This window comes from Rhodnius prolixus, unplaced genomic scaffold (genome assembly GCF_049639745.1).
Source record: "Rhodnius prolixus isolate KJV_2025 unplaced genomic scaffold, Rpr scaffold_13, whole genome shotgun sequence".
In the NCBI taxonomy this organism is placed as follows: domain Eukaryota; kingdom Metazoa; phylum Arthropoda; class Insecta; order Hemiptera; family Reduviidae; genus Rhodnius; species Rhodnius prolixus.
Window position 1 is genome coordinate 7,506,627 of NW_027411583.1, and position 13,088 is coordinate 7,519,714.

Below are 13,088 nucleotides of genomic sequence, written 5' to 3' on the forward strand. Positions count from 1 at the left end.
AAAAAATATTATTATATTATAAATTATAATGGTTTATTGTTATTCTTAGATTTATTCTTGTTTAAACTAGTTAAAACTTCCCAAGAATAATTTGATGATCCCCAAGGAGCCAGCCTAATCATCTTCAAACTTCTTATCGCTTTTTTTCCATCTACCATTTAATGAGGGAAAATATTGGAAAAGCTTCTACTGTTTTCTTGACAATGATAACACGTTTACATCCTGTTGAATATCGTAGCGCCTCCATTCAGGATATATCTAGACAAAAAAAAATCCAAATTCCTAGGTCTGGTTTAGGTGCCACACCACAGGAGTGGAAAGTAAAGTGCCATTTCTGTTCGTTGTCTTGCCCACTGAATAATATTAATAAAAATCATATTTAGGTCTAAATTCGTAAGTTTTGATTGGTAACCGAAAGTAAGTGAAAATTTCGTTTATACATTACTTTTCTCTTTAAGATTTATAACTTTAAACTTTTATTACTATTCAAGAAGAGGAGTTAAGACAGGCTTCTTCCGGTGTAAGCTACGGCGTTACAAACTGGATTAATAATATTTGCAAAAATTAAACATCTTCTCTAGTGTGCGGAGTTTGGGTGAATATTTACGAGTTAGAACTGTGGATGTAGTAGTTAGAGAAAGTCTTGTGGAGTCTCCACAACCTGATTTTTCTTAATCAACAAATTTTGAAAAAGGCAACTGATTTTTTTTTTTGGCGTGTATGTAAAGGCACAATAGGGGCGCCACGGTAGCCGAGCGGTTATAGGCTAGACCCGCAAAGCTAAGTTGTATTGCGGTACTAGTCTAGCCCTTGGGTTTTATTCAATGGTTAATATGAGAAATTTATAGTTAAGTATGTTAGGCGGTTATATGCTAGACCCGCAAAGCTAAGATGTATTGCGGTACTAGTCTAGCCCATGGATTTTATTTAATGGTTAATACGAGAAATTTATAGTAAAGTATGTTAGGCGGTGATAGGCTAGACCCACAAAGCTAAGATGTATTGCGGTAATAGTGTAGCCCTTGGATTTTATTTAATGGTTAATATGAGAAATTTATAGTAAAGTATGTTAGGCGGTTATAGGCTAGACCCGCAAAGCTAAGTTGTATTGCGGTACTAGTCTAGCCCATGGATTTTATTTAATGGTTAATATGAGAAATTTATAGTAAAGTATGTTAGGCGGTTATAGGCTAGACCCGCAAAGCTAAGATGTATTGCGGTACTAGTCTAGGACCTTTGGATTTTATTTAATGGTTAATATGAGAAATTTATAGTAAAGTATGTTTGCTAGTCGCCTCCGTCTACGACACCTAATTTGGTAGTTGGACGTTAAGCCCCGCCTGAAAAAATAGGCAATTACTTTACTTTAAAGGCACAATAGCGCCATTTCCTTTATAGTTGAAGTCTGCGAAAATAAATATGGCGGAGCTTTTCCTAATGCCTTTTCCATCAAAGATATATGTTATATATATTTTTCTTTAAATTTGAATTACTCCCATTGTTCGACACGATGTCAAACCCATCGCATTTTCTTTCCTATCTTTGCTCCCAGACAGCGTGCATGTTCTGACTACAAGATTTCTTATTTCAGCCTTCTTATACTTGTATTTCATTCTATATTTTTTAATTTAAATTCAGAGACTGATACTTCCTGTTTCTGTATCTCAGCATCCAGCATTGGAACCCACTTCATCATCTTGTTCTTCTCAATATCGAATATATTCTTAGTATGTATCCATTCTCAATATATATGCCAATTTCTCACCATCTCTTTTCACTGTTTTCCGTAAAACATAATCTCGAATCGATAAAGTAAGGAGTCGCTGTATTATACATATCGAGAATATGGGAAAAATTAAATCTACATGTTTTTCCATTTCGTATTTTTGTTTCCAGCTTTCACTTATATAAAATTTTACTTTTTATTATTAAAAGGAATGAAGGAAATTTAAACTTCTCCTTCTGTTTCGCTGTGAAAGAATTTCAATAAAATGTTCAGACACTCCATTACGGGCAATAAAACTAATTGAATTTAATAATATTTATCATTTAACTGAAATTAAGGAAAAGCTCCACCTTTCAGGTCAAAGCCTCTGCCCATAGGTGGGACAATACCAGAGAATTGAAAACATAAGTGACGACATAGACTGTGGTAAGGTGGTACATTGTTTCGATTAATGAAGGGGGTGTTTTAGGGCGGAAGGAAGAGTTTATAGTGTGGGAGTAAGGGCATTTAATGTGGCTTCATATATGCAAACACCACAAAGAACAGAGAGAGATACAAATAATACTAACCTTCAACAGGTGTCGTCCTTTCCGGTAGGTTACGCCATAGATTCAGGACAGTTTATCAAGTTTTTTAACCAGTTTGTCCTGTCTGAAAATCCAATTTTCTAGTTAGATATCTCTTTTTAGTTTCTTATTTCTTTTAATTAATTTTTGATTTAAAGTAGGGGGTCTCAAACGCAATTAAACCATGGGCCACTCGGTACGATAGGCAAGATTCACGCCGGCCACAACATACTCGTATTTACAAAAAGTTTCCCTAGTTTTCCAATCCATCTGGATTCAGAAACTGAGAACAGACAATCTTCATCAAGGCAGATAGAATAGAAAATAAATTTATTATTCTGGGACAATTGTCCCCTAAGAATAAATACAGGAACAAATAAAGGCCTTAACAGTTTGGCCTATGATTAAACAGAAAATAAATAAATATTTACAAAAAGTGAAAATAAAAATAACAGCAGAAATTAAGGAAATAAATTAAAACAATTAGAATTTCGGAGGAAGCTGAATAAAAAGGATATAACTGATAAGGAGTTCCAGAGAGAGGTAGCACGTATAAGGAAGGACTTGTCAAAGGATGAGGTGCGGAGTGAGGGAATATAGAGATCAGATGAGCGAGATCTAGTATTACGGGAATGGATGGAGGATTTGGAACTTGAAGAGTTGAAAAATATAGGAAGGCCTTTGAGACTGGATGACTTGAAAAAGGAAAGAAGCCAAAAAATATTGGCGGTGATAGACAGGAAAAAGATACATGTTTAACCAGTCAATCTTGATCTGTATGCCGTTTTATTATAATTTCATGGGCGGAAATAGTCGCTCAAACAACAAAAACGTACTCCAAAAAAATGACACAAAATTTGTGCAGTGAACAGTTTTGGATATTCCTAACATAAATAAGGATACATTTTGGGAATTCCTACTTCCTCTTTTAAAACCAAATCCTTCTGGAGTTCCACTCTGGAGAGTGGCAAACATAATGGCTTCCATACGTCTCTGGAACTAGAATAGAATAGAATATTAGATGGGACGGGACCTACGCCCCACGGCACCGCAGCCACAAAAGACTAAGTCAGCGCGTTTATACCAGCCCACAGGCCCTGCAGGAAAGGGCCCTGGGCCATGTGGTATACTCCGTCTTCAGTAGTTAACGGAAACGGGAAATTGTGCGCACGATATTGCCTCGATCTCCCCCCCTATGCGCTATTTCCTTCATAAAAACTTTTTCTATTTTCAATTTTATTTCAGTACATCGTGGGGGGGCCACAAGAAATTACCTCGGGGTTAATTTGATGAAACTGCATCACTTTTAGGCACAAAATGAGAAGGAGGTAGCCATGCAGGGATGAGGCCTTCTATAATTTGACTAGTGTCCCAAGACCAAGACCACCGAAGCGCTTCAGCCGTTGTCCTGGAACTAGTATTTTCTGGAAAGGGACCAGGTCTCTTTTGATGTAAGGGAATGATATTCAGTGTGGAGGGTTAAATTTGCTACACACCAGAAGGATGCTTGTGCGATTTTAGAGACTGGAGATGCTGCATGAATTGGAACGTTTTGGTTGAGCCCCACAGAAAAAAAATTTGAAGTAGAATTACTTCTTTATATAATACACATATTTCATCCCCTTGAATCTGAATGAATTCTTGATTGTAACCAGATCTACTTTTGGTTTATACTTTCCCGTACTACTTATTTATCTTTGTAATTTATATTTACCAACATTGACACAATCTTCCTCCGTTATTAGGTAAGATAAATATCAAATTCGAACCACATTTTTCGGAAACACCAATCCTCATAACGGTTACTTCCGGTGGAAATTCAAATTCGAACATCCGCACGATTACAAATCACCTATTAAAGAAAAATTATTACAAATAGGTTATAAAATATAGAGCGGAACACAAAAGGGAAAAACCATTACCAAATAAAATTGAATAAAATTTTAATCCATAGTTATCTTGAAACGTTTGAAGATCGCATGCTTAGATGTAATATTTTCCATTGTTAGCAACCATTTATGCTTATAATACCTATAATATAGAAGATTTATGTACAAATAAATCACGATAAAAAGGAAATATAAAGAAGAAAAAAAGAGAGTGTATACCGCCAAAATTTGTTTAAATTAATTTTAATAAATAAGTTCCTTCAGTAAATTGTCACTTCAACTTAAAATTGCCTTCAATTTTTTTGAATTTTACCGGAATATATTCCAGGAAAGTTATTACAAATTAAAGTTTTAGATCTACGAGGGGGGTTTGGAAAAGTTCTCGGAATGTACTAGAAAGAAGTGTCTTACCTCGGAGGAACTGCTTTTATTTTTCAACATAGTCTCCCTGTAGACTAATGCATTTGGTCCAGCGATGTTCCAATGCCTTGACCCCATCTCGAAAATGAGATCCCTCCAGGCCTGCAAAATACACCTCTCCAATTCGGCTGTCAGTTCTTCCGTTGTAGGAAATCTCCGTCCGCCGAGGAAAATTTTCAGCTTGGGGAAGAGATGAAAGTCTGATGGTGCCAAATCAGGTGAATAAGGTGGATGTGGCAACAATTCGTACCGCAGTTTCTTGAAGTTTTGCCATGGCAATAACACTTGTGTGCGGGCGGGCGTATATGTATCTGGGAGCAAAGATAGGAAAGAAAATGGAGATGCGATGGGTTTGGCATCGTGTCGAACAATGGGAGTATTTCAAATTTGAAGAAATATATAAATATACGTATATCTTTGATGGAAAAGGCATTGGGAAGAGCTCCGCCATATTTATTTTCGCAGACTTCAACTATAAAGAAAATGGCGATATTGTGCCTTTAAAGTAAAGTAATTGCCTATTTTTTCAGGCGGGGCTTAACGTCCAACTACCAAATTAGGTGTCGTAGACGGAGGCGACTAGCAAACATACTTTACTGTAAATTTCTCATATTAACCATTAAATAAATCCAAAGGCCCTAGACTAGTACCGCAATACATCTTAGCTTTGCAGGTCTAGCCTATAACCGCTCGGCTCACTATTGTGCGTTTACTTACACGTCAAAAAAAGAAAAAACTTACAAAGATAAAGACCCATTTTTGGAGGAAATTTCCCAAAGATTGAAACTAAAAAATCGATACAGTATTATATGGCACTTCCGGGTTGACTTTTTGGATGGTATTGTCCGATAGCCCTTTTTACACACTGGCGGGGAAGGGCCTAGCATGACAGATAGGTGTGATACACGCAAGGCTAATTTGTGAATACCATTTTTTTACCTTCCTTAGAGGGTGGGTGGGCCTTGACTTTTAGTTGTTGGTTTGAAAAATCTGCATGATCACCAATATCTGAACTCTTCCTTCCGCCTTTACCTAGTAAGCGGAAGAGGAAGTAGTAATTATTAAAAAAAAATATTAAATTACTTTAGGACAAGTTCATGAAAAAGACGTTAGCCTAGTAACAATATTCGTAAATAGTATCGGAGAAACGGTAACAGAATTAGGATGGGTGAGGCAGAGGAGGAGGAGGAGGGGGGAATTAGTAGGGCGTCATTCTGCAGTACGTCACAGTTAGAACCCGGTAATTACCATCCCAAAACACCCTTCATCAAGCTGTAGGTCGCAGAGCGTGTGGGTCTCAATGAGGGACAACCTTCTGCTGTTGCCGGCCTCGCCCTCTCCCGACAACTCCTTCTACTAACGACCAAACTGAAATAACGAACCCTCAAAAGAAGGCGGTGGAGCAGGTGGATGGTGGAGGTATATTATTACATCATACATATATCACTTGTTGGTCGGTCGTAAATTTTATTAAATTATAACCTTCTTTATTTTTATAACCACCATATTTGTGTATTCAGGTTTGTTCGAAGGTTTCCTTCCTTTTTCTTGATTAAGTCCATCCCCTCCACTTGGTATTTACTTCCTGTCCGATTTTTACTTCTTTTTTTTATGCTAATAGTTTGGCAAGAAGGATTTTTTTTAAGTTTGCACCTTTGTCTTCAAAATCCCCACACTAGACTTAAAAGAACAGAACTAAACAGACGCTATCGACTACTTAAAAGACTCTTAGACGATAGATCAAAACTCTCTCTGGACAACAAAAGACTGATTTATACTTCTATTTTGAAACCCATCTGTGGGCGTATGGAATAGAGCTGTGGGGTTCAACCAAACGCTCCAATCTCCAAAGGATTCAAACTCTTCAATCTAAAATACTTCGAACTTATTGTAAACGCTCCATTTTATATCTCCCAACCTGGGGACTATACTCAATGACCTTAACATTCCTTTTGTCACCCAAGTTACTGAAAACACGATACGGAAAACTCCACTTCAGCCTGCAATTTCGTATAGAATAGAATAGAAAAGAAATTTATTATTCTGGGACAATTGTCCCCCTAAGAATAGAAAAACAGGTACAATTAGAGGTCTTAATAGTTTGGCCTGTGATTAAACAGAAAATAAATAAATAAATAAGTATTTACAAAAGTGAAAATAAAAATAACAGCAGAAATTAAGGAAATAAATTAAAACAATTAGAATTTCGGAGGAAGCTGAATAGAAAGGAGATAACTGAATAGAAGGGATTTAAAGATAGATAGGGTAGGAGCATGGCGGACAGATGAAGGTAAGGAGTTCCAGAGAGAGGTAGCACGTATTAGGAAGGACTTGTCAAAGGATGAGGTACGGTGAGAGGGAATATAGAGATCAGATGAGCGAGATCTAGTGTAACGGGAATGGATCGAGGATTTAAACTTAAGGAGATGAAAAATATAGGAAGGCCTTTAAGACTGGATGACTTGAAAAAGGAATGAAGCCAAAAGAAATTGGAGGCGATAGACAGGAAAAAGCCACTTTAACTCATCGTAGCAGTGCGAAATGCGAGAGTCTCTGGAAATGCTGAAAATAAATCTTATGAAGCAGTTCATGGAGGCGCTTGAGCTTAGCTTCAATATCACCAGAAAGACCGCCATACACTAAACAACCATAGTCGAAATGGGGGAATATAAGAGAGGAAACTAGGAGTTGCCGGGTCTTAATTGGGAAAAAGGTGACGGGAACTATTAAACTGCATATAAATCCTCTAGCTAAAATTCTTTCTTCTAGAACTCTTCCTGATAACACGGACAAGACGTCTTAAAAGACAGTGGCCTCCTCTCAAGTGAAGAGAGTGACTAACCACTCTAATGTTTTGGAGTGTTACCATTGGGTAACTTCTCCACTCGTTACCTAATCATTTACTACTCTATTGTATCATTGTTACTTATAGCGCTGATGCGCTGATTGTAGCACAATAAACGAAAAAAAAAATGTCTTCAAAATATAAATAATAAAGTAAGGTCTTATAGTATCGATCAGGGTTGTAGTACACGGTTGTAGGGATACAAATATTCTTAAAAGGGGCGTAAAATAAAATAAAAAAATCTCAACCTTTGAATATTGTCTACTAAGTAATTGCCTTTTTTTTCAGGCGGGGCTTAACGTCCAACTACCAATTAGGTGTTGTGGACGGGAGCGACTAGCAAACATACTTTACTGTAAATTTCTCATATTAACCATTAAATAAAATCCAAGGGCTAGACTAGTACCGCAATACATCTTAGCTGTGCGGGTATAGCCTATAACAGTCTAACATACTTTACTATAAATTTCTCATATTAACCATTGAATGAAATCCAAGACCTAGACTATTACCGCAATACATCTTAGCTTTGCGGGTCTAGCCTATAACCGACTAGCAAACATACTTTACTATAAATTTCTCATATAACCATTAAAATAAAATCCAAGGGCTAAGACCCCGGGAATCGAACCTACGAGTACTAAACCAAACAATACATACTAGCTTCACAGGTCTCGAAAATTGTTTAGTGCATAAGGTATAAATGTTCTCTTGTAAAACTTCATTAGTAAACATGTGTGTCCGTGCATATTTTGGGTTTTGAATTTTTTTCCACCGGAAATTGAAATTTTTGGAGGTTCTCCACCATAAATCAAAAATGGAAAATCGCAGCCAAAACTTACGTCACCAAAATCCAGCCCTACATATTTCCTGTTCTCTTAACGATATCTTGACGGTTTAAATTGCCTTCCTGTTTTATTCTTTTGTCTAGAGTTTCTGGGAAACTGTGTGGTTTGTTTGTTCTTCATGGCATCGTCAGGATGCACTGTTGTTCCATAAAACTGCTACAATTATTTTTGTTGAACATTTTTTTGTTTCTCATATTATTTTATTTGCTAAGGGAACGCGTTGTTATGTTTTGGGCAACTCCATTCAAACAGAGCTACACTGCTATTTGCTTATGTGGAATAAAATTCAAGATCTTCCAAAAAAACTAAGAATCATTGGATTTAGCCCCCTTTTTTTTGTGTGTGTGTGTGTGTGTGTGTGAAAAGCTAGGAAAAAAGTGAATTGTCCAGGAAATTTGAATAACAACTGAGAGAGAAGTAGGCGGTTATACTGATAAAATGACAAAGAAATGAAGAGAGAGAAAAATTTGAGGGTAAAAGAAGAGGGAAGTATAAAGCGCGCCGAAGATACTCTGGAGAGGAGTTTGGTGAAAGAGGTCGCGGATGAACTAGAGAGCAATCCTCTGGCTTTCTAGGAGGGCCCCCCCTACTCCTGCCAGAGAGAGTAAACGGTAAAACCCTAAATGGTTATTATTATACCTTCTTTACCACCCTTTTTCGCAGAGTATTCCCCATCTCTTTCTCTGGCCTTCTTTTATCTTCTTTACCTATCTTTCTACTCTTTCTTGTAGAATGGTATTTGTTTCCTACTTCCACGATGGAAGGATTGTCTTTAAGACTAGGGTAAGTCGGCAGGAAAAAAATAATTCTTCCCCAAAAAATGAATGAAACCTTTTTTCTTTATTGTTAAGAGTTTTCCTTCTCCATTTCTTCTTGATCTTCTTCTTTGCTATCTACCCAGAGTGGAACTAACTCCTCTATCTGTCCTGTTGCCCGTCAACTTATTTATTTATTGTACTTATGTTCTTAGGTTCGTGTATTTGTTTTTGAGGGCTGGAAGATATATATATATATAAAAAAAAAAAAAAACTTACTGGCATGTACCAGCTACTGTATTGGCTCCTGATGCCTCAAATTGCCAATGTATTGGTGGAAAACTACCAGCCCCTTTTATTGACCAAGGTTCATGCATTTCAAATTAGCCGTTTTTACAGCCACTTGCTCTACATTCTTCTTGAGATTAGGATATCTTGAGCACTCTACATCCTTCTCCATGACTTCTTCAGATTAGGATATCTTGAGTGCTGCCTTGAGATTCATTCTAGCAACAATGGTAGCTGAATGCCGAGAAAAGCGACCTTCTTCTTTTTTTCACTTTGAAGGGAATTTTTCCAGTTTAGGTTTATTTATTATTTTGTTCGCAGTTCGTTGTTCTTCACCGAAGAACACTCATTTTTGGAAGCGTAGTTACAAATTGGAATAGCTGCCCTCTCTACATCCCAATCATTTTTTATGAAAATTCCCCCCAAAAAAAATACCGATCTTTTCCCACATGTCTTTTTACTACTAGCCAACCCTCCAAGTTATTACCTGGTTCCTAAAGTTAGTTTCCTATGTGCCACACTTTCACCACGAGTTTTCCACCGTCTCCCCTCAGAAAACTGGCTGCCACAAAGCAAGTGTGAGGAAAAACTTTAAAAGTGAAAACGGGTGATGGCGTTTTCCAGTAAGGCTGTTGTGTGTGCAGAATGTGTTAGGGAGGAAAAACCACCCCACCACCACTGACAGAGACAGCCGTAGCTAGCTGGGAAAGGCGGAAAAGTGGTGCGGGAAGTTAGACACTCCGTGGGAGAAGGTGGTTCTCCACCCTCCCTTTACTGGGTAAAGTTATATTTAACAAAGCTGATTTAAAGTAGGGCAAACTGTAGGGAAAAACCAGTTTGGCGCGTGAAAAGTGAAAATAACAACTTTCTTTTCATTCTGACTTTTCTAAATTCATCCCCTTTTTCTGACAGTTTACGCTGAAAACATCAGAAATATGACTTTTCCGATGCTCTACTTGAATTCAAAAATTTTCTTTCCCCGCCTAAGTAAAATCTTCTAAACAAATTTGTTTATTCACCATCATTAATTGAAAATACTTGATTTCAAAATGTTAATGAATTTTCACAAATTACCCCCAATAAAAAAAGCGACACCTTTGCGCAGTTTTCCAATTTCCAGAGAATTTTCTTCAATAAATTTATCTTTTAATCCATGTTAAAAGGGCGCTTTTTAAGAAGTGTAAAAGTTAATGGGAGATCTTATATTCAGTAACAAACTCAAGAAAATGTGATAATCTGCTAGCTGTTGTGTCAATGTATTGAAAAGGCAAGGGTTGTGTTCGGTGAGGGTTTGATATGGAGCGGGGGATTAAGAGAGAGAGTGAGAGATTATAAATGGATGCTGCGATTTATTTTTTGAAGTAAATCTTGTGATTTTATTCCAGAGGGAAATCAAAATTTACCATCTCAATTATTTACGTTTTTTTTTTTTAAACAAGTACTTTCATCCACTTATTATTACGTGGTGTCTCAAAATGATGATGGATTTTACCATTAAATAGATCAATACATTTTTGAGAGTATTGAAGAGAGGTGGTGGGGGGGTCAATGAATATTAATTATTTTCTTTAAGATCAATAATAATTCATAGTTATTGTTTGTTTTGCAGTACCTGAGAGGACGATGCAATTGATCCAAATTAAACCCAGGGAAGATCAGGTTACCATCAGGTGTACAGCCGAAGGTGTTTACCCAAAACCAAATATGACTATATCAACAAGTGATAGGTAAGCTAACCTTTAACGACATCTATTGTTATTTCTGTAAATTATTAACCTTTAATGAATGGAATTGGTCTTTTTTGGTCCAAATATAATCAGTCGTTACTCTGGAGACCTAAAAAGGTAGTATCCTTGCACCTATCTGTATAATATACTCCACCGGAAGTGCATTCTCCATCCAAGGGCGCAAAAACTGCATTGCTCTTCAATGCGCATAAGATTTAGCTTTTGCAACTCCTCCTCACTTTAGAGGTCCTGTGTGAACTATGCTGTGTGCCGCAAATGGAAAATAAAAAGATTTTTTAAGGGAATGAAGTTTCACAACTTTTAAAAAGGGAAAACTACTACCTCCTCAGTTTAACTGGATCTACGGTCTATCCCTGGACCTCTAGATACTTGACGATTTCTCGTATCTATACGAACTATCCTTTAGATTTGACTAACCTTAACTAGGCTTAGAAAATAGAAGTACTGAATGAACATTCAGTAAAAACTCCAGTCTTGGATTTTTATGCAATGACTTGAAATTAATAACGAAGCTAACAAACCTATTTCGGCTTAAATAAGCTCTTCACTAAAGAATTCTTGGGACTACCACTGATGCTGCGTTTTGTAGGAATGATTACAATCACCCAAAGCCCCCCCCCCGTAGGGGCAAAAGTAGTGGATTAGCCTAACTTCTCCAGGGTACTTGGCGTCCCTGCAGGTATCCCAGCGTAACAGCATGAACATGAGCAACATATACTGTGTTACACCCCAATATATATTTACATAGTACACATAGGGCATAGTCATCTGTATAAGGTGGGGGCTTATCAGCTCGGAACCGTTGTACAGAGTGTGGGGCTCTCACTTGTGGTTCGATTGTGTTGCAATCGAAAAAAAACTTTAAAACTTTAAGAACAAAGGAGATACTAGCGCAAAAAGAACTAGTAGGGAATATCCTCAACAGGCGTAGGGAGTTGGCGGCCCCATCGCCCATCCAGTTAGGATGCAATCAGCCTTTCCGCAAGGGGTAACTATGGCATATAGTTACTTGGGGAGTAGCGTCCACACGGGTGCCGCAGCTCAGTACACCATGCCCACTCATCAGAACAGAACTCATTACACCACTAGACATTCACAGACACTTTTCAGACAAGGCATATACACTACACACCTTAGGGCTACCGTCCCTAGGATGATTGCTTCGGCTTGGGGAGTAAACCCTGAATAAAAAAATCTTAGGTCCTCCAAAATAGCGGGGGTTGGGCGTGGGGCCGACAACCCCACCCTAGAAAAAGCTAATCGTTACGAAACCTCAAGGAAAGGAAAATCGGATTGGACTTAAGGCACGACATAGGCGAGTTAAAGGACAATTTGGGGAAAGGTGTTAGAGGAGGCCAAGGTCCTTCGAGGACCGTAGAGCCAGAGGAAAGAAAGGGAATGTCCTCAACCTTCTTAGTAGAGGAGGTTTCGTCTACAAGATCCAAAGAGGAAGGCACTATCTAATCTAATCATCCAAAGCATCCCGCTCCATTTTGCAGGAATGATTACAATCATCCAAAACATCCCCATTCATTGTTCATCCAGGTGAAAATCCCCTCAATATCAGGTTACATATTCTATTCTATTCTAACTTTTTTTTTTTTTTACTTCAATCCGTAACGTTTCCTTTCTCGGAGCTTTGCCCCAAACATCACCTCTCGAACAAGCGCGAGAGGGGTGATATCTTCCTTCACGGTACACTGACCTACTTTATACGTATTTTATCTTCGGCCAAAATTTTCATAAAAGAGATTTTATACTGTTACTGCAGCAGAATGTTGTTTGTTGTGTTCGTTGAAAACGGAGGGTCCATTGAGGAATGACCAGCTGGCCACAGTAAGTGGCAGTGGGGGGTAGCTGCTAGGGTGGATTGTTTTGAGCCCTATTCTTGTGTCATCAATATTTTTTCCAAGAATAAATATAACGTCATCGGCAGATGTCATTCTTCATTTTGTTTTTTATTTTAGAATGTAACCAAAAAAAAACCTTCTCAATCACAACGA

At 37.7% G+C, this 13,088-nt stretch overlaps 1 protein-coding gene across 5 annotated transcripts in view; it reads left to right on the forward strand.

Moving 5' to 3' along the window:
* The window catches only part of LOC141448053 (uncharacterized), a 485,150-nt gene that overhangs the window by 362,308 nt on the left and 109,754 nt on the right, over positions 1-13,088 (forward strand). For all 5 annotated transcript variants that reach the window (XR_012454811.1, XR_012454808.1, XR_012454809.1 and 2 more), the window contains exon 3: positions 10,947-11,064. Coding sequence is in view for 1 of the 5 variants with exons in the window: in XM_074116093.1 (XP_073972194.1) it covers positions 10,947-11,064 (118 nt within the window). In the remaining 4 variants the exon portion in view is untranslated. The remainder of the gene's footprint in view (positions 1-10,946; positions 11,065-13,088) is intronic.